Here is a 20,620-nt window from a genome sequence, read left to right on the forward strand (position 1 = left end):
TTTGCAAAACACTCAAGAATAGAAAAATTAACTCACCATTTCAGCATCTTAACAGCTTTTAGTGTTTTGTTTTGCTTTTTTACTCCTCTCCATTTTTATTTTTATAGAGTTATAACCAAAGAAATAGAAGAAAATAGATCGGAATGCAGCTATCCTAAGTGTTTTTTCGTGTTGCCTTATGGTACAAATTATTATCTTAATGGTGGAGTAACATTTTATCAGGTTGATGATATTCTTATTTACTATTTTTTTCTGAATATTTGTGTTTTATTCACCTACTTGCTATTATATATAAAGTTGTGAGTATTTCTTCCTGCATATTCCTTTTCCCTATATTTTAGATTTCCTTAGGACTGGCACTCCAAGTTACAGTTGTTGAATGAAGGGTCCGAAAGTTTTTATGACCTCAAATAGCCTTTTGAACAACAATATGGGAATATGTATCAATTTTAGTGCCGCCAGCCGCAAATGAGGGGACCACTTAATTGGAACCTCACCAATATTAGCTATTTTAAGTTAATAAAAAATCCTGCTTTAGTCAGTAAAAACCAGTGTTGCTTGGCTTTTCTCCTTCCATTTGCATTTTTCCACATTTTTAAATAATTTTTTATTCCTCGTTTGCAGCCAGTATGTTCATATATTGGCCAGAACTCTTGACGTGCAGAAAAATCAAAAACTACAAGGGGAGCTTTTACACATGCTCCCAGCAAACAGTAATTTGAAAATCATTTGTATTAGTATTTTAGCTTCAGTAAAAATGCATGTGAGAGCAGAAAAGGGAGTGAAACTAATAATTCCTTACTTTGCACTTCTAGGAGGCAACAGGAAAAAGGCCTGGGTGTCTTTTGGAACCTGCGCCTAAGCCTTCTGGCTGTCTGTATTCTGCTCCTTGTAGTGGACTTGGGGAGGGCTGGCTTCCCTGGGACCTCATTGTTTGGTCTGCACACCCTGCAGGTAACCAGCGTCCCGGAAGACCAGGTCCTGGTCGCCGTATTCCCTGGTCTCCCCACGTCGGCAGAACTCTTCATCCTCCCCCCGAAGAACCTGACAGAAAGGCGGAAAGGCAACGAAGGGGACCTGGAACAAGTAAGTGAAGGCAGACTTGGCCAGAGCACTTGCCTGTAGCTCACAGTCTAAGGGGACCCAAAGTTAATTCCAACCTAAAAGGGAGACAGGTCTCTCCCATTGGCTTTTTGTCCAGAACCCAGGTCTTTGAAGAATAGTTAGCCTAACCCAAAATAAGCTCCGATGCACACAGACTGGAGCAGTCATCTCACTCCAGCAGTTGGTATCCCTGTACCTTGCTCTATCGCCCACCGAATGACAAGTCCCTAGGGAGAGAGATGGGAGTGAGAAAGAGGGATCTGAGTTTCTCCGTTTCTGGGGAAATGTGCTTCTTGTCTTTTGAAGATCCTTGTCAGTCTATGTTCTGCTTCTGAGGAGAACAGGGACTGCTCTAAACATGTTTTGTTGGAGAGAGATGGATCACCGCATCTTGCTTTGACTAAGGCAGCAGCATTTTCAAATGAGATTGTGATTTACTGACCTTACCAAAGAGGCCAACAGTTCCTGTGATCCGCACGCTATCCAGGAAGCAAGGAGACGGCTAGTGCCACGCTTCTCCCTCGCTCACTCCCTGCTCCTCCTGGAGTCCTGGTACATGCGCTCTGCTCCACCCTTCCCAGCCTTCTCAGGACGCTAAGTCAGAGATAAAAATACGTGAGAATGAGGCTGCTGAACATCAGCATGAATCAAACACCTTTGCTCCCAAATGAGGTAGTCATTGTAGAGACACCTCCCACGACCCTCTGCCACTCACTTGGCCAGCACCTCCCCCCACACCCCTCCTCAGCCTTTCTCAAGCAGCGTGGACGTACGTCATCGCACTCGTTTCTCTGGGAAATGAAGTGAATCCCGGCATTTCCAGGTTGCCTAGTGAAGTAGGCCAGAAAGAAATTCAGCTAATGCATACATCACTTTTACAAGACCTCTTTATTCTGAAATAGCGAGTGGAATGTATGAATTATATCTGGAAGCTACAGTATCCATCCATTTAGATAAATAGGTAATTACTGTGACAAATAGCAGCTGTGATATTAAGGCGCGTACAGCGAGATAAGTGTTAGGGACAACAGCCGAAGTCCGCCTCTGCTTCCACGTGGGAATCATGGTGTGATTGAATCGATGTTATGTGTTCTGAGACTGGCTGGGAGAAAGTAAAGAGGAAGAATTATCCCATAAAAAGGAGGCAGCGTCTGCTTTGATGTTCGTCTCCCATTGTCTCAGAGAGAGAAAAGCAGAGGAGTGGACTGCAGTACAGGTGCCCACTTTGATCCTGGCAGGGGCCTTTCTACCCTGTGTGTATTACTTAATCAGATTAAAGAACTGATGATGGAATGACTTACTTTCATTGGGACCTGCCACAGGTTCTTCTGTGGTAAATTAAAAGGCATGGATAAAAGAGCACTGAACTAGAGGTTGAATGAAACATCAGTGTCCGTTACCAACTTGAATTCTCTAGGTGACTTTGGACATACCTCTTTCTGTCTCACTGTCCTCTCCAGTATAAGTGAATAATGCCAACTACATTTTTTTAAGCTTCACAGGGCTTCAAGAGAACCACATTGGTAAAGATGTCCCAATAGCCTGTCCTCTGATTAAACATGATCAATTTTTTTTTTTTTTGCCTGTTTTCCCTGGTCTCTTACTCCATGTGGGTGCATTGTCACATGTCATGCTTTCCTACGAAGACTTTCTCTCTCTCTCTCTCTCTCTCTCTCTTTTTTTCCCTAGATTGTAGAGATGCTGTTTAATGCTCTAAACCAAAACTTGGTCCAGTTTGAACTGAAGCCAGGGGTTCAAGTCATTGTGTATGTCACACAGCTGACTTTAGGTGAGTGCCTGTTGGGACTCGGGGAAATGGGTATGGTGACCTGTCATCCTGGAAGAGAAAATGGGGGAGACAGTTTGCAAATACCTCTCCATAAATGCCTGAAACTGGCTTTGTGGTATGGGCTCCATCCACTTCATGGGGATGGTTTAGAAAGATTAATGATGTCTTCCTCAGGGTTTCCTGTTGAGGTGATGAGAAGACTCTCTTAGAAATGGCCTTGCTATTGAATTCCTGGATGATCTTGGGGAAAACTTACAATTTCCTTGAACCCTGATTTATGTTGTTAATCTGAAACAGTCAGGATTATATTAGCCATTCTCAGACTCTTAGTTTCTGAGGTTTTCATAGCCTGTGAATCTTGATTAGGAGGCCAAATCAAATGACTTTAAAACTCTCTTTGATTTACAGCATGTAAGTTTTAATTGGAATAAGAATTAACTTTTAATTGGTTGATTTGGAAAAGTAAAAGTGATAAGAGAAGACATGTCCCTTTGGGCATCCCCTTTTGGCTCTCTGGGAGAGCCTATTTGCCAAATGTCCCATATTGCTATAAGAGGTTTCAAATGTTGAGGTCCAATGTGCCCTGGCTGGTTGGCTCAGCAGTAGAGCATCGGCCCAGCATGTGGAAGTCCCTGATTCGATTCCAGTCAGGACACACAGAAGAAGAAGAAGCAATCATATGCTTCTCCACCCCTCTCCCCTTTGTCTCTCTCTGTCTCTCTGTCTCTCTCTCTCTCTCTTCCCTTCCCACAGCCATGGCTTGGTTTGAGCAAGTTGGCCCTAGGAGCTGAGAATGGCTCCATGGTCTTGCCTTAGGCACTAAATTAGCTTGGTTACTGAGCAGCAGAGCATTGGCCCCAGATGGGCAAAGCATCGCACTGTAGAGGCCTTGCTGGGTGGATCCTGTTTGAGATGCATGTGGGAGTCTGTCTCTGCCTCCTGGCCTCTCACTTAATAAAAAAAAAGAAAAAGAAAAGAAAAGAAAGGGATTTCAGATGTGCTCATCCAGCAGTATTTCACCAGAACGTAGTAAAGAAAGAGATTGAAACATTGCATCAATGTTGAGTCCAGAGATTTCCCATGAGCCATCTGCAGTCATGTTGATAGACCTTCAGGCTATCTAAGAGAAAGGGCTTTCAAGCCTTCTTCTACTTCTCTTAGCTGGATAAACATTGCTCAGTTTACAGCAAGAACGGTGTCTCCCCAGGAAGAGCAGAGGGGTTCACTTTCCCTAAGAAGCTGTGATTGGGGTTACAATGTCATCATTGAAACCAAGCCACCTGTGCCAGATAGCATGTAGGGAAATTGGAGACTGGATATAAATATGGAACCCCCCTGGTCTCCTTTCTCCAAGGGGTACTCACTTTTTAGGTAATAGCTTCCAAGTGAGCGTGCTCTTTCCTCCTAGCTCCATTGGTGGACTCCAGTGCTGGGCGCAGCAGCTCAGCCATGCTCATGCTCCTGTCAGTGGTGTTCGTTGGTCTGGCTGTGTTTCTGATCTACAAGTTTAAAAGGTATGTGCCATTATCATTTTTGATCATGGGGCTAGATTCATGGGAGCTGATTCTTCCTATAACCAACATTCCTAAACTCATCCCAAATAGGTTATATATTAATGCTCTTTGAAGTTCTGTTTGGCCATGAGGAAAAGTAGGAAATACTTGAGGGTCAGGGAATAAATTAGTTCAAAAATCTGAATTCTATCCAATTTATAACTATTGGAGTTAGGGAAAGGAGGGATAGTCTATGAAATCAATTTGTTCTCTTCAAGAGAATTGGAAGAAATTTTCAGACCTCACCTAAATTTCAAAAATGAAGTCTCAAATATTTAGGATATCTTTTTCTACAGCTTGACAACTATTCAGGGTGGTTAAGTAGAGAAAATGCATCTGAAATCTTGTACACATATGTATGGACACACACATACATAGTTCCGTATCTTATGTTGCAGCTATATGGTATCTGTATTTAAGTCTCCATGATAAAAATATTTAACCTTTATTCCCCTTCTTCTTTTCCGGTTTCTAAAGAGAAATTATCAGGAAAGTCAAACTCTACATGCACTTAAAAATTATTTTTGAAGGCTACAGGATGAGTGACCTAACAGGATATTTATTTAAAAACATGAAATTGAAGCTCCGGCTGGTTGGCTCAGCAATAGAGCATCAGCCCAGCATGTGGAAGTTCTGGGTTTGATACCTGGCCAGGGAACACAAGAGAAGTGCCCATCTACTTCTCCACCTTTCCCCCTCTCCTTTCTATCTCTCTCTTCCCCTCCCTCAGCCAAGGCTCCATTGGAGCAAAGTTGGCCCGGGTGCTGAGGATGGCTCCATGGCTTCCACCTCAGGCACTAGAATGGCTCCAGTTGCAGTGGGGCAAAGGCTCAGATGGGCAGAGCATCGTCCCCTGGTGGGCATGCCAGGTGGATCCTGGTCAGGTGCATGCGAGAGTCTGTCTGCCGGCCCCCCCACCCTGCTTCTCACTTCAGAAAAATACACAAACAAAAATAAAAAATGTGAAATTTAAATCAATAATTTTTTACCATTCTTTAAATAACATAATAATTCTACCAAGAAATAGACTAAGTAAGAGTATGAATTCTGAAATAAGACAGACCCAATTTTAACTTTTAACATTTATAACCTTGGGCAATTGGATTTGCTCCCCAAGCTACCTGAGTTTCGTCATGTGTAAAAAAAAAAAAATAGGAAAACAATAAACACTTTATAGGTTTGCCATGTGGTTTAAATGTAACAATATCTATACCTGATACATACTAAATAATCAACAAATCTAAGTTATTCATATAAACAAGAAAGAACATGCCTTCCAAAGGGACCTTCTTTGTCCCAAATTGGCACATAGTAGGATCACAAAAATCATACCAGTGCAATAGAAAGGTACTTCATAGGAAGCTGGGTGAAGTAGGGATATTATTAACTATCACCAGCTGAGTTTCAAAAGCATACTTGGTCCTGGGAGTGTTTCTAGGTACTGGATATACTACTTTCAGATTTTGGAAGAGATCAGTAGTAAAGGTGTTCCAGTCTACCCCTTTCCCAGCCCGCTTTAGCTCTCCTCTAGTGGCGATCTCATGCTTACAACACCAGTTTTACTCAATATTCAGTATCAGCCAAAACAGCAGGAATCCTTCATCACCCTCCACCGGAAGGACAGAGTCAGGTATACCTTCCTACTCAATTTATAGAGCAGTATGTGAGTTCATGTCCTCTTGGATCAAGTCATAGACCCAAGCCCACCTGCCACATTCCCTTTGAACATGGTGAGGAAAATCTTACATATCACAAGTGGAGGGCAAAGATTCAATATATAAACAGTCTGGTCAAGGCAATGCTCATGAATGGATGAACTTCAGTTACATGAGAAGCAGATTTTTGTTCATCCGAGTATTTGTGGGGAGTGCTGGTGGTTGCTGGGGATTGAAGATCAACCATCCTCGATTTACTTCTTGCACCAAGGGTTCCGTGGTTGCTGAGGACAAGGGCCGACAGATGTTCTGCAAGAATGGGTTTGTGTCAGGTGTCTTCAAATTAAGGCAAGACTTATCCTGTGACTTAGAAAGTCTTCTGTTCTCTTATAAATGCTGCTAAACTCCCTAGACAGTCAACTTATTAATGTGGGCATCTGTAAGTGTGTACACTTCAATACTTGGACCTATGCCAGTGCCATCTATGAATTATTCTACCTTTGTAGTCCCCAAATAGCAGCCAACCCCTTCTATGTCCCTGACGGTGAATCCTGCAGCCAAGGCTACAGGACACAAACTCCAGGCCAACCAGATCAACAGCAGAGTCAGCTGAGAGTTACTGATCAGCAGTTACCTTTTTTTCTTTTTTTTTAAGTTTTTCTCTCAATGTTCCAGCCCTTTGGTGGAGGTCTTGTTGGATCCTCTTTTATTTCTTTGGTCTCCTTTCCTCCTCATCACCTGGAACAGCCGTGATGGCTCTATGGGGGGTGCCTGGCTGGCTGACAAGTAAGGGGCAGCTTCTTAGCCCCGAGTTCCGGAGTCTCCTTTGCGTCTTTCGTTATTGTCCGAAAGAAACTGCAATGATAAAAATACTCTATTGTCCGACACAGTGGTCACTAATACGATTGAGGAACTGACTTTTAAGTTGTATTTAACTTTAGTTAATTTAAATTTCAATGGCTACGCCTGGCTAGTGAACATGTGTAAACACAGCATAGGAAAAGAGCAATTCTGTTTGGGTTTACTGATCACTGGCTATGCTGAGTTTTCAGACCCAAAACTTTTCTCTCTAATTACAACATTAGCTCATTACACCATTCATTCATTCATTCATTCATTCATTCATTCATTCATTCATTCATTCAACAAGCACTCATTGTGTGTCTACTGTTGGCCAGACACTGAAAGCCATCTCAAGATCCCAAGTCCTCACTTAGTAAAGGAAGGAAAATAGAGTTAGCATGAGCCTCAAATTTCCTTCAAGTAAATAAATATCAATCACCCTATCTCTCACATTTGACTTTGTTCTTATATAGTGACTGCTATTATGTGTCATTTTAGGTAATATAATTAAAAAATCATTGTGAGATGGATTTTATTTTCTGAAAACTCTGCCTAATAAGACCTTCTTTCTATACTATAGATTCAGCTTTTTTTTCTGATTATCCAAGGAAACTTTTGCATGTTTATATTTCTTTCAGTTCTTTTCTTCAGGAAGGATTTCATCATATTCTGAAACCTACTTCACTTTCTCTAAATTTCCTCCCATGGGCTTCTAATGCCTATCATCATAGTTGGAACAGACAAATAAAAACCAAAGTGTTGATAGGTGACTTGGGTTGATCCATCTTCCTGCTCCTATTAAAACCTATATGAATGTGTAGCCCAAGACATTCTCTAAATCTGCTTCCCACATTTCTTATAGAAACTTTGGGCTTCATCTTGACTTAGATTCTCAACAGTCCTACAAGTGGATATGTTAAGAAATAAAAAGCAATCTGGCAAAATTTTTAACTGCTGAAAATTGTAACATAAAAAATCCATTCCCTTCCAACCATCTATTAAAAATGTTGAAAAAAAATATCTGCTTGTTTTTAGAGACTGAAATAAAGTGTACAGTTTTTATAAGGGCAAATTTATCCAAGTCCTCTCAGGTATCATTAGGAAAGCAGGAAGGGGTGTGGGGGTTAGGGGACAGTGAGCTCTGGCTACAGCTCTGAACTTATTCAGGCTTGAGTGATCAGTCATGATTTGACTGCCCCTGGGACCTAACAAATATTAAGGTTGATTGCAATGTTCATGAGTAATATGTACTTTTATGATTAGAAGAAATCTAAGTCATTAAGGCTGTGTTTCTATTTAGATAGGAAGTAGGCGCTAGCATGAATTTTTAATTAGACACATTTAGAAAGCCTGCAGTTTTTTGCCTCACACAATCTATTCAAAGTTCTTGTAAATTGTTTTACACTGGTTCAGACCTGTAAGAGTCATGAGGGCACCTCCTTTAATGCCTAGAAAGCAGCCATTAAAGATATAAAAACTGAATGTAAAGGAAAGATAGAAACTACCCATGTTTTAAACTTACTTTTTGGATCTTGGAATGAGGTTGGAAATGTAGAGGCTTGAAAATATTCCTGGTTGGTGCCAGGACAACAGAGTGACTCTCCTTTAGAAAAGCACAGAATGTTCTGGATTGGGGGTGTCAGATGTCTCAAGTCTTAATAACGTCTATGCCAGTAGTCAGCATCTTGAAATGTCTGGATGTCAGTCCAGTTAATATGGTAGAGAGAGCTCTTCCAGATATAATATTCCAAGATCTGAAAAACATATCATTATTTTGTTAGAGAACGTAGTAGAAAGTAGAAAGAGCCCAGGCTTTGAGGTCATGTATTCATTCACTCAACAAATCCTTACGGAATGTAAGCCATGTGCCAAGCATGTGCTAAGGTAAGTGTATAGCAGTGAAGGTAAAAACAGAGACTTTACATACATTGGGCTTTTAGCCTAGTTGTAAAGACAGCAAACAAGTCAACAGACATTGCCTGCTACATCACCCTAAACCAACACCCTATTCATTTTTTTCACAGACATTGTCACATTACATATTTAGAAGAGGAGAGGTTGGGTGGTTAGGAGAAACCCTTGGAAATATCATGTCAGCCAAGTTCTTAAAGACACTATCATGGGAAGAGTAGAAGGAGGTGTGTTACAGAGAGGGAATAGTTGCTTCAAGTCACCAAGATAAGGACAAGTTTGATGTAGTCAATGTTAGAGTATTATAACTCAAAGTTTGAGTCTCAGATTAGTGGTATCAGCATCACCTAGGAGCTTGTCAGAAATGCAGAATTTCAAACCATCCTGTCCAGGCCTAGAGTCCCAAATGCATAAAGCATTTAATGAGAACGTGGGTGATGTATAACCACTTTATAGTTTGAAAAGCCCGGGAATATAGAAATTCAAAGAGGCTCTAAAAGCTGGGACACAGTGGGTCAGGAGGTAAAAGAGATGGGCCAGGAGGTGAATCCTTTGAGCTCTGAATTTGAACCTGCTTGTTCCTCCAACCTCAGATCTGTCTGCCTTGTTTCTCAACACACTGGTTTTATGTCTTTGAAGAAAGTTATTTAGCTTCTCTTAATCTTTGCCTTAATCCTCTGTATAATCCTAAAGGAAGCTATTGTTACTCCTATTGAACAGATGAGGAAAGATGAGGAAACTGACTATGGAAGTATTTAAGATACTTGGCCCATGAATAGTGTTCTGAAAATACTAGCAAATGGCTATACATCTTGTCTTTTCATTTTCTAGCTATTCATAAAGGAAAACAATATGAATTGATTAAATTGATGCAACCTTAGAAAAAAACGTTATGTTTTTTCACTATGATACAACATGAGTCTTAAAGTCCAGCTCCTTGAAACATGTAATACTGGATAAGTGTTTTAAGGGTTTTTGTGTATACCTGATCGACAGCATTGCCCTTCTCTTTATACCTGCTGGGTTTTTAATCCAGAAGAAGGCTCATTCATCGGGGTGTTCTGTGGTTTACATTTGGATCTCAGGCCTTGTGTTTCTAGGTCTCATAATTCCAGCGGCTAGGTGACCAGCTCCTTTCCCTGACATTGACCTGTCTTATAAATAGCTTCTTCCTCCTGCTTTATTATCTGGGGTTTCCAAATGCTCAAGCTTGACATGCCCTGTAATCATAATTTGCTTTTGCTTCCGGCGGTGTAGGAAAATCCCCTGGATTAACTTCTATGCTCAAGTTCAGCATGACAAGGAGCAGGAGATGATTGGGTCAGTGAGCCAAAGTGAAAACGCCCCCAAAATCACACTCAGTGACTTCACCGAGCCTGAGGAACTGCTGGACAAAGAGCTGGACACCCGGGTCATAGGTATGTGTGTGCTGGAACCACCAAGTCCCTCTGTCCTCTAACTGCTAGCTTAGCCCACCCACTCAGCCTGTTCTTCAGATAGTACTAGAATTGGCTTCAGCGACATAATCATGTTCAAAAATTTGCTCACCACCCCTGGCCACGTGAAACTGGCAGAATTTTTTTTTTCTCAAAACTAGATTAAAAGTGTTGGAATCAGAGTGGGGAAGGGATGAGGCCAATTATCCATCACTGTTAATCTTTATCTCTTCTGCAAAGCAAAAACATGATATGTCCTACTTAATAATCACACAAATGCAGGCTCTGACATCAGATAGCTCTGGGTCCTTTTTCCTGCTCAGCCAATCCACTCGCTCTGCCAGCTCTGTGACTTCCCTGTGCCTCACATTCCTCGTCTGTCACATGGGAACAATAGTACCTACCTTCTGAGGTCACTGTGATCAAAGAATGACATTACATCATTAGCCCAGTGCCTGCCACGTTGTAAGTGTTCAGTACATGTTGGCTATCTCTATAGTTGTTAGTAGAGTATAAGATGACTTGATATCGCTCCTACCTTGTGGCCTGGTGTGGGAGATGGCAAACATTGACTGTAGATGACATAAGCCAGTGAGATGATTGATAGGCTAGAATACCCAGGCACCCCATTTAATAAATAGCTATGGAGCCCCTGTTCAAGATGGCTTGGTATTCAGCAGGAAATCAAACAAAGCCTCCTGCCCTTGTGAAATGTATGTCCTCTCTCCCTGTCTTCTCACCCCTGCAGGAGGCATTGCCACCATCGCAAACAGCGAAAGCACAAAGGAGATTCCGAACTGCACTAGTGTTTAACACCAACAAGCCACGTGGTCAACCATCTCTCTGACTGTTTAGTTTTGATGATGACTATTACTCTTATTATGGAGAAAAAAATGAAAATGTCTTTTTTTACCCTTTGTTTACCAAGGGCCCCTTCATAAATAGCAGGAAGATGCTTAGCTTTGGGAGGCAAAGGCTTTCTTGGCTGATTAGAAGGAGATGAAAAGGATACATGGCTGTCTTTATGCTATGGGCAAAGATCGCACCTTACCCTTACCATGGCCTCCTTGCTGTATTCTGTCACCAATGGTGCAAGGAACTCTCTTTTCTCCTTGCGGTCTATCTTTTTTATTTTAAATGTTGGTTGGCTTTTCATTAACCTCTCATCTCCCCAAGTCACGCATCCCACCCCAGCACACACACCTCAAACATGAAGCATTTCCTAGTTAGACCTGCAGGAGGTAGGTGGGTGGGGAGCAAACGGGGCTGCATAGAGTGTGCACCCCTTTCTGAAGAAGACCCTGCCTCGTGCATGTCCACAGCGAGGCGACCGATGGCTGATTGTATATAATTACAATGTACATAGCTTTTTATTTCCTAAGAAATAATTTAATGTTTAGTAAAAAAGAAAACAGAAAAAAGAAAGACATGCGTGTTGGCTTATGCATTCACCCTCAGAGCTGACCAACCCCGGGCCTGGTGGGTGTGTTGGGTTCTGGATGCTCTCCAGTTATTTGTCACAATTAACTCTTGCATCGCTGTGTCCATGCCATAGCTGGTTTCTACTTATGTATATAAGGGGGACGGGGGGCTTCTTTGGGACAACTGGTGAAGGAAGGACGATAGCCACGTCATAGAATGCGGAGTCTTATTGTTCCATCAGTGACATGGAAGAAGTTGCAAGATGAAGCTCACTACCGACTTCCAACTGAGATCCGGATGGAGGTACAAGGTTTCCCTCCAAAAGGACAAAATTGAGAATATCAGCCTGCAAAAAATGGTCTTCTCTAATAAAGCCACAGGCAATGGAACTAAAAATGACAATGATTCAGCTTGCTGGTTGGATTCCAAAGAAATGTATAATGTCTTTGGGGAATTCTTGGAAAAGCCCTCTGGGCATTATCAGGTGAAGCCCAGCGAGTGCCTCTTGGCATAGGAGGAGTTAGAAAGGTTGGGAGGGAGGTGGTATTTGTGGAATCATGAGTCCATGCAAACCCTCCAGGCCAAATAGCGGTCTAGTCTTTAATGATATTAGTCAAAGATGATTTTAGCCAAGCTGTGCTACTTGCTTGTCAGATGTACACAACTTCCTTAAAGTCAAATGTCTGCCTTCAGTTCCCTTAAGATAGTTCTTACCTCTGGAGTGAGTGGCTTTCAATGCCAGGGTTCTCTTCCCAGCACCCCAGCCCCTTCACACATTGACACATGTCAGTTGTTTTCAGTAGGGTCCCTTGAAGCCATGCTGTAAGCATTTCTTATTTTCAGGCTCAGCCTGTGCACACTGTTTTAGAAAATGATATTCTGTATATATATGGGAGGAAAGGCCTAATTTTTACCTGTTAATACTTGTGGGATGTCATTCACATTTCTCTCTGAGACTCAGAAAATGTGATCTACTGAAATCTGGCTGGCTACATCATCAATCAGGATTAGGAGTAATTCTAAAGATCCTCCTTTTTTTGTTTCAAGGGTTAAATGGGGCAGATAATTGCAACACTTGTACTAAACACTGGAATACAAATGCATGAGTCATATCTATATATACAGTATATGTACATATACTGTTCTTGGTTTTATTGTTCCATTTGAATATTTCTACTGTAAAAAAAAAAGACAGTGGTTTTGAAATTGTTGAAAATAAATGTATTTTTGTACATCAAAGCTATATATCTGTCTGAGATTTTTGGGGGGCAGTTTTCTTTATTGTATCAGTCAACTACTGCAACAATAATGCTACATGACAACAGAATTATTTCAAATAGCTTATAACCACAAATATTTATGCTTTGCTCTTGAGTCTTCAGGTTGGCTGCATTTTGACTGAGCTCAGTCAGGACAGACCAGGCTTCCCTGAGCTGGTTTGGATGCGGGCTTCAGTTGCTTCAGGTCTGCGCCAGGAATTTTCATCATTCTGAGGCCAACAGCTACATGGGTATGATTTTTTTTTTCATGGTGAATTACAGAATTCCAAGAGATATCTGCAGAATACTCTATATCTCTAATGTCTTGGTTCAAAAGGGTCACTCTATATACCAGTCACCTATGTGTCATTGACTAAAGAAAACTACATGGCCATGTCCAACATCAATGGTGTAGGGCCCAGTTTTCCATCCCGATGTTTGTGGGCAGGATTTCTGGGCAGATGTCTTGGTAACTATATGGACTTGGAATCTGATCACTGCTCCCAGTGAGCAGTAACTGGGCAGATGTCTTGGTAACTAACTATATGGACTTGGAATCTGATCACTGCTCCCAGTGAGCAGTAAGGGTTTAGTCTAGCTCAACTCTTGAAGATTTCAGCAGAAGAAATAAAAACAGGAGAGGAAATCAATAAGACATGCATTTTTTTCTTTTCTTCCCCCACCCCTTTTTGCATGCTATTTGATGCATCACACCAGTAACAAATCTTCTCTTGCCCAGTGCTGAGTAAAGAATTTGGAAGGATGAGCAAGTAAGTGGCTCTTCTCCACATTAGGTAATAAGGGAATGTGCACTAAGTATGTATCTACAGTAAGGGCTGTAAGTTGGAAGTTTTAGTATTTATAGTGTTGAAATATGTGATTAATTTCCATGGATCCCAGAAACCCGAGAAACCAGAATGCTTTGGTCAATACTATGTTACCATATTTTAGATACCAGATAGCCAATCTGGAATCGTATATTCTGAACTCAAATTGAAGATGTAGATTTAAACAAAGTAGGTTTTATTTTTTGATTTGCAAATGTACTTTAAAATTACACATTATTCTTAGTATTACTGTTCTTGTTTGCCAGTCACCTTTTTTAACAAATCTATATTATATAAGTAACTTCCTCAAATATTGCTGTTACCCTATGGTACCTCTCAAAAAGTAGTAGTAGGTCTTTTCAGTCTCATAACATAAGTGGCTCATAACATAAAGCGCCAGCACATCTTTAAGGGATTTTTAATGGTTTTGTGCTGCCCAATTAATGTAAAGTATCTAATATTCTTATCCCAAGTCAAAAGTGGATTCTCTAAATATGTTAGTTTTTGCTTTCCAATGGGATCTAAGTTCTTTCCATGTTTATTTTATATCCATTTGATAAAATTGCTCCACCAGATTTAAAAGGACAAACAAGAAATAGAGGGGTAAAATAGTGTGAATTAGATGGTTTATTCAAGCCAATTGACACTAAGAGTATGGCTTCTGTATCCGCCACTAGCAAAGTTCACTCGGATTTCTCAGTACTAGACCAGCAAAGGCAGACGGCTGGGAGTGTGATTGATTTTGTAGCTAATTCTGTTAGATTTCTCACTAGGGGTGAGGACACTCTTTACCTCAGAACTGTCTTCTCTAAGGCAGTTCTAGACTTTATAATAAGCCTACAGAGCACCCTGGAGTCCAGCTATTAGTACCATAAGTAGATTATCTGAGGATTCTCATGGGCACTGATGTTTGAGAATAACAGCTTTATCTGACACAAAATGGTAGTTCAGGGAGCATCACTGGGTAAAAGCCACCTGCCCTGGCTCCTGTTATCATGATGCAAGGTACCTTAATTGAAAGAAGTGAGAACAGGTTCCAAATTTACTCATTTTCTTCTGGGCAACAGCTGCAACTCTGAGTTACCTAATTGAGTTATCTGGAACAAAAACCTACTGTGAATCAAGCTGGTGATATATTGTGCCCTGGAAAGAATACTAAGTCTGGAATTAGGAGATCTCTGGCTTTCAGCAAGTCATTCTGGACCACAATTTTCTTGTTTGTAAAAGGAAGGCACTTTCTGGCCTGCCTCACTGGCTAGCTTTGCTTTGCAGAGATTATTGAGAGATGACTAAAATGAGCAGCACTTAAGAGAACTCTCTCCATCTGTAGAGGGTACACTGAGACTCAGAGAGGAAGGTGACTTCCCTAAGGTTGCACAGCAAATTAGTGCAGAGCTTAAGCTAGAATCCATGTCTTCTTTCTACCATACAAATGCAAGGCTTTTCTTTCCCCTAACAAAAATACAAAGCTAACTGAACTGCAAATCATTGAGTGTCAGTAGGGTGCCCAATGGTTATGCCAATATGGCTTTCATGTTTAAGATGTCCAGAACAGTTCAGAGTCTAACTTCTCAAGAGTGCTTATCATTCAGTGGCTTACAACCCTCTGCATGTTGTTGCCTGCTGACCCACTTGCTTAGCAGCCCATGGCCTGGTGCCCTCGCTTCCCTCATTGGACTGAAGTAAGGCTGCCCAACAGACGGCTGCCAGGCCCTGACTTCACATGCTGCACTGCTCACCTTTTAAAGTGGTTGGCCTTGTTTAGGGGGAAGAAAGCCAAAGAACAAACAGAGGCAGTGGGGATGCCTCATCCTAACATATACACCAGATCATGCCAAATTCTCTTGGCTGCTTCAATGGTACTGCCAAAGGAGACCAGATGTAGCCAAACAATTACTTTTCAAAGTACCATAGCATCATGATGTCCCTTAAATTTATATTAGTTACCATTAACTTTACAGTAGCAGAGTGCCTTTAAAATGCTCTTTGCCTGTGTGTTTTTAGACCATAAATCATGATGAAAATAAGGTTCGTTCAGAGAGGAATCAATGGTCATTGTATACTAAAGAAAGGGAGGAGAGCTGGGCTACATTTGAATTTAGTCTTTGACTTAAAGTCTCAATAAAACTTGGATTCATTACTTTTTAATTATCTGGGGTCTGAGGCAGGAAGGTCAAATACCATAATCAGGGTCCAATTTCCCTAAATTGATAATAATGACATCTATCTCACAGGGTTGGGTCTCAGATCAAATGAGATAATCTAGGTAGACATACACAAAATGACTAGGATTTGACAACGACTTGAGTCTGAGAGTTTCTAGTTCTGTCTGCTAAATCCTCTTCTTCTTTCTTCCTTGGTCTCAAGTTGTAAAAACGACCTGACCTAGTCTCTCACTGAGGGCTGTGCTCTCAGGGAAAGAATTCCAAATTTTCTGGGGAGATTTACCATCTCCCACAACTTCCAAACAGAAGGAAGAGAATTTTTCTTACAACTCATTATTAACACCTTGATTCCAAAAGTCACTGTGGCTTTTGTTTTTAATACAACTGATTTAATTTTCCTTAGTCCATTTGGAAGGGATAAGAAATGAATGTTTTCAATGCTGTATCCATTCAGACAGTAGGCTTTCAGGTTCTGAAATGCAGCCACTCTTGCCAAATGTGGAGAAGCCCTGGAGGCAGCCATGCTGCTGGAACAAGACACTTTGGCCTTGCCTACTCATGGTTTTGGGCTCCAGTATATAGAACTTGCTTCTTGTTTACCCTTCCTTCTCGTACAATGCTTTTGTGATGATGTGTGCAGTTTCAGGTTCTGGGGTCCCTCAAAGCCCCTATAAGGATCATTGACTTGAGTTTCTTTATCTTTACACATTGAAAAATAGTCAGATAGGCCCTGGCCAGTTGGCTCAGCGGTAGAGCGTCGGCCTGGCGTGCGGGGGACCCGGGTTCAATTCCTGGCCAGGGCACATAGGAGAAGCGCCCATTTGCTTCTCTACCCCCTCCCCTCCTTCCCCTCTGTCTCTCTCTTCCCCTCCCGCAGCCAAGGCTCCATTGGAGCAGAGATGGCCCGGGCACTGGGGATGGCTCCTTGGCCTCTGCCCCAGGCACTAGAGTGGCTCTGGTCACAGCAGAGCGACCCCCCGGAGGGGCAGAGCATCGCCCCTGGTGGGCGTGCCGGGTGGATCCCGGTCGGGCGCATGCGGGAGTCTGTCTGACTGTTTCTCCCCATTTCCAGCTTCAGAAAAATACAAAAAAAAAAAAAAAAAAAGAAATGAATGTTTTCAATGCTGTATCATTTTAGACAGTAGGCTTTCAGGTTCTGAAACGCAGCCACTCTTGCCAAATGTGGAGAAGCCCTGGAGGCAGCCATGCTACTGGAACAAAAACACTTCGGCCTTGCCTACTCATGGTTTTGGGCTCCAGTATCTAGAACTTGCTTCTTGTTTACCCTTCCTTCTCGTACAATGCTTTTGTGATGATGTGTGCAGTTTCAGGTTCTGGGGTCCCTCAAAGCCCCTGTAAGGATCGTTGACTTGAGTTTCTTTATCTTTACACATTGAAAAATAGTCAGATAGGCCAATTATTTGTTTAAAAAATACCCTTTTCATGGATCTGGAGGTATGAAGAACATGGTTTCTCGCTCTTTCCGAGAGTGAACACAGGATATAGATTCTTTGTAAATGTCAGGAAAGACAGAGGAAAACAGATCATGACAGGCACGCATGCCATCTGTCACTATAGCTTAGTCTCTGGGGAATGGCACTGTTTGCAGCTATTAGAAATGAACCAGATAAAGTGGGGCCTTCAGTGTGCTGCTCTTGAGAAAGTATGTGGTCTGGTCCCTGAGGAACAAAACTTCCTCAGCTGGAATGTCTGTGTCCAAAGTATCCCATGTGATGAAGGCTCTTGAACTCCAGGGATTTCTCCTCACCAAGAAAGCCCTATGTCTCCTCCCTGGAGCCTCTCCCAGAAGCTCTTCTCATGATGTAGGGTAAGTTGTTGCTTACTCTCCCTTGCAAAGGGTATTGTCGTCAGTCTTTCAAGAACTGGCTACCATTAACACTGTGTCCAAGCACAGCAGACAGAAAGAGAAAGGAGGATGGTATGCAAATACAACAGACAGAACAGAATTGTTTTTCTTGTCACTAATCCGTCTTTCCTGGTTTCTAGATAGACACCTGGGAAGCACATGATCGTCTCCATAAACAACACACCTGGTTCTTGGAACACCAGCATGGTTTTCTTGCACTGACCTTCCACAATCTTATGGTTCAATTATTAGAGAATTGCTGGGCTTCTTCCATTGGCAGCTGGAAGATTGTGAAGAAGGAGCAGCCAAAGGAAGAAGAGAGGAGAGATGAGCCTAGAGAAATAAAGCTAATCTTTGTTAATTACAAAGCTCTACTTGATACATTCCAACCTGTCAATTTCAGATTCTCTTCTATAAGGGGAAAATGCAGATGCTCCCCAGATTTCTAATCTATTTATAATGATAACAAGACAACTCCAGGCAGCCTGTGCTCATCATGAGCTAATGACCCTATGCTATGCCTTGTGCCTCTTAATTAGTGGCATGGTGGTTGCCTACTGATAAACTTGAAGCCTCAAACAGGCATTGGGGGGAAGGGGAAGGGAGAAAAGGCTCTGAACTCTGAGCGCAGAGGAGCTCAGATCTTGGCAGACTTTCCAACAACAGGTAGACTTGATACCTTGCCTTGGTATGCATCCCTTTTTATTTATTTATTTATTATTATTATTTTTTTTTAATGGGGTGACATCAGTAAATCAGGATACATATATTCAAAGATAACATGTCCAGTTTATCTTGTCGTTCAATTATGTTGCATACCCATCACCCAAAGTCAGATTGTCCTCTGTCACCTTCTATCTAGTTTTCTTTGTGCCCCTCCCCCTCCCCCCCTTCCCTCTCCCTCTCCCCCCTCCACCCGTAACCACCACACTCTTATCAATGTCTCTTGGTCCCACTTTTATGTCCCATCTACGTATGGAATAATACAGTTCCTGGTTTTTTCGGATTTACTTATTTCACTTCGTATAATGTTATCAAGATCCCACCATTTTGCTGTAAATGATCCGATGTCATCATTTCTTATGGCTGAGTAGTATTCCATAGTGTATATGTGCCACATCTTCTTTATCCAGTCATCTATTGACAGGCTTTTTGGTTGTTTCCATGTCCTGGCCACTGTGAACAAGGTATGCATCCCTTTTAAGGAGGCAGCCACCACTTCCATGGGTGCCAACAGGAACTTGGCAGGTCTCCAAACACATGTCTCCTTTCTGTCTAGGAGTACTCCATAGCAAGCTGCTGTCCTTCCAAAGCCTCTTGGCTTAGTGATTTATACCCAGCAAGTGGCATCAAGCAGGATAAAAATAAGTAATTCAACGTGCATCTGTATCTGATGCATATTTTGCTCATTCATTCATTCATTTTTTCATTCATTCAAAAAATATTTATGGAAAACTTGCTCTCTGCCAGACTTTGTTCTGGGTACTGGGAATACTTTGATGATCAAAACACATATAATATAGGGTAACCATATTATTTTTTTATCCAAACTGGGACACAGTTGGAGGTGAATGGAGCACTTTTAATAATCACCCTGGGAAAGCAAGCATGGCACAAAACTGTTTCAAGAAAACCAAGATATATGGTCACGCTAACTTAAAATTCAAAGGGAACATAAAGTTGAAGATGTGTCCAAGTTCCATTTACCCCTGAATTGTTCTTTCCCTTTCAGACCCTGACCTATAGATGGAAATCCAATTCTCTGAGCACAAAAGCTGTTTCTGGAGACCTCTATCAGCCTTGGAGCCCCCTGAGTGCTTCTCATTGGTGTGGTGAACTTCTGCAGTGAAGTGGTGAACTCAAGGTCAGTGAGCATAGCTTTAGAGCAGGCATGGCCAACAGTTTTTGCCCCTGGGCCAGATTAGAAAGAAGACTTTTTTCACGGGCCGGACAAAATATTAATATTAAAAAATGTTAAATACAAAAACGATTTGTAAGCCTGACCTGTGGTGGTGCAGTGGATAAAGCGTCGACCTGGAAATGCTGAGGTTGCCGGTTCGAAACCCTGCGCTTGCCTGGTCAAGGCACATATGGGAGTTGATGCTTCCAGCTCCTCTCTACCTTCTCTCTCTGTGTCTCTCTCCTCTCTCTCTCTCTCTCTCTCCCTCTCTAAAATAAATAAAATTAAAAAAACAAAACGATTTAAGTAAACAAAATTTTATTATGTAATTTGTTTATGAATAAATATAAGTGAGTGAAAAAAATTTTAATATACAATATTATTTTAATAAAAATATATTTTAATAAAAATATAATTACTGTATAAATATCCAAACTGTATCACAATCAATTGAAACAATATTTAATTGATAGAATGAGCTTGAAGGGGTTATATTACAAATAAACAATTATTAAAAAAAACAAAAAAAATCAATTATTTCATTTTACAAACAGCCTGGACACGTTTTCAGTTATCAACTGCAGCTATTGTCTATGCTACAATGCCACTTGATTCAGCACACTTGACCACAAAAATAACGGATTGTTTGACCTTGGGTGCGCACTGGCAAACTCCACTTAAAAGAATGTGAGTTTCACATCACCGCTAAATGTCAAACAGTTAATGTCAAGTACAGAGGAGTACAAAAGTTGTAAATCTTTATAATGGATTTTTTTATAAAAATAAAGAAGTATCGTGAATCCATTCGACCAATTATTGGAAGTTAACCTTAGATTAGTCATATGTGAAATTCTTTTTCGCATATCACTATCTTCTTAAATATCTCGAT

The 20,620-nt window shown here is 41.4% G+C and overlaps 1 protein-coding gene across 1 annotated transcript in view; it reads left to right on the forward strand.

Moving 5' to 3' along the window:
• The window catches only part of SORCS3 (sortilin related VPS10 domain containing receptor 3), a 620,103-nt gene extending 607,296 nt beyond the window's left edge, over window positions 1-12,807 (forward strand). The window contains exons 23-27 of the mRNA XM_066239920.1: window positions 955-1,086; window positions 2,794-2,893; window positions 4,302-4,407; window positions 10,113-10,273; window positions 11,040-12,807. Coding sequence (XP_066096017.1) covers window positions 955-1,086; window positions 2,794-2,893; window positions 4,302-4,407; window positions 10,113-10,273; window positions 11,040-11,104 — 564 coding nt within the window. The 3' untranslated portion in view covers window positions 11,105-12,807. The remainder of the gene's footprint in view (window positions 1-954; window positions 1,087-2,793; window positions 2,894-4,301; window positions 4,408-10,112; window positions 10,274-11,039) is intronic.
• The last annotated feature ends 7,813 nt before the right edge of the window (window positions 12,808-20,620 follow it).

This window comes from Saccopteryx bilineata, chromosome 7 (genome assembly GCF_036850765.1).
Source record: "Saccopteryx bilineata isolate mSacBil1 chromosome 7, mSacBil1_pri_phased_curated, whole genome shotgun sequence".
Classification (NCBI taxonomy): Eukaryota; Metazoa; Chordata; class Mammalia; order Chiroptera; family Emballonuridae; genus Saccopteryx; species Saccopteryx bilineata.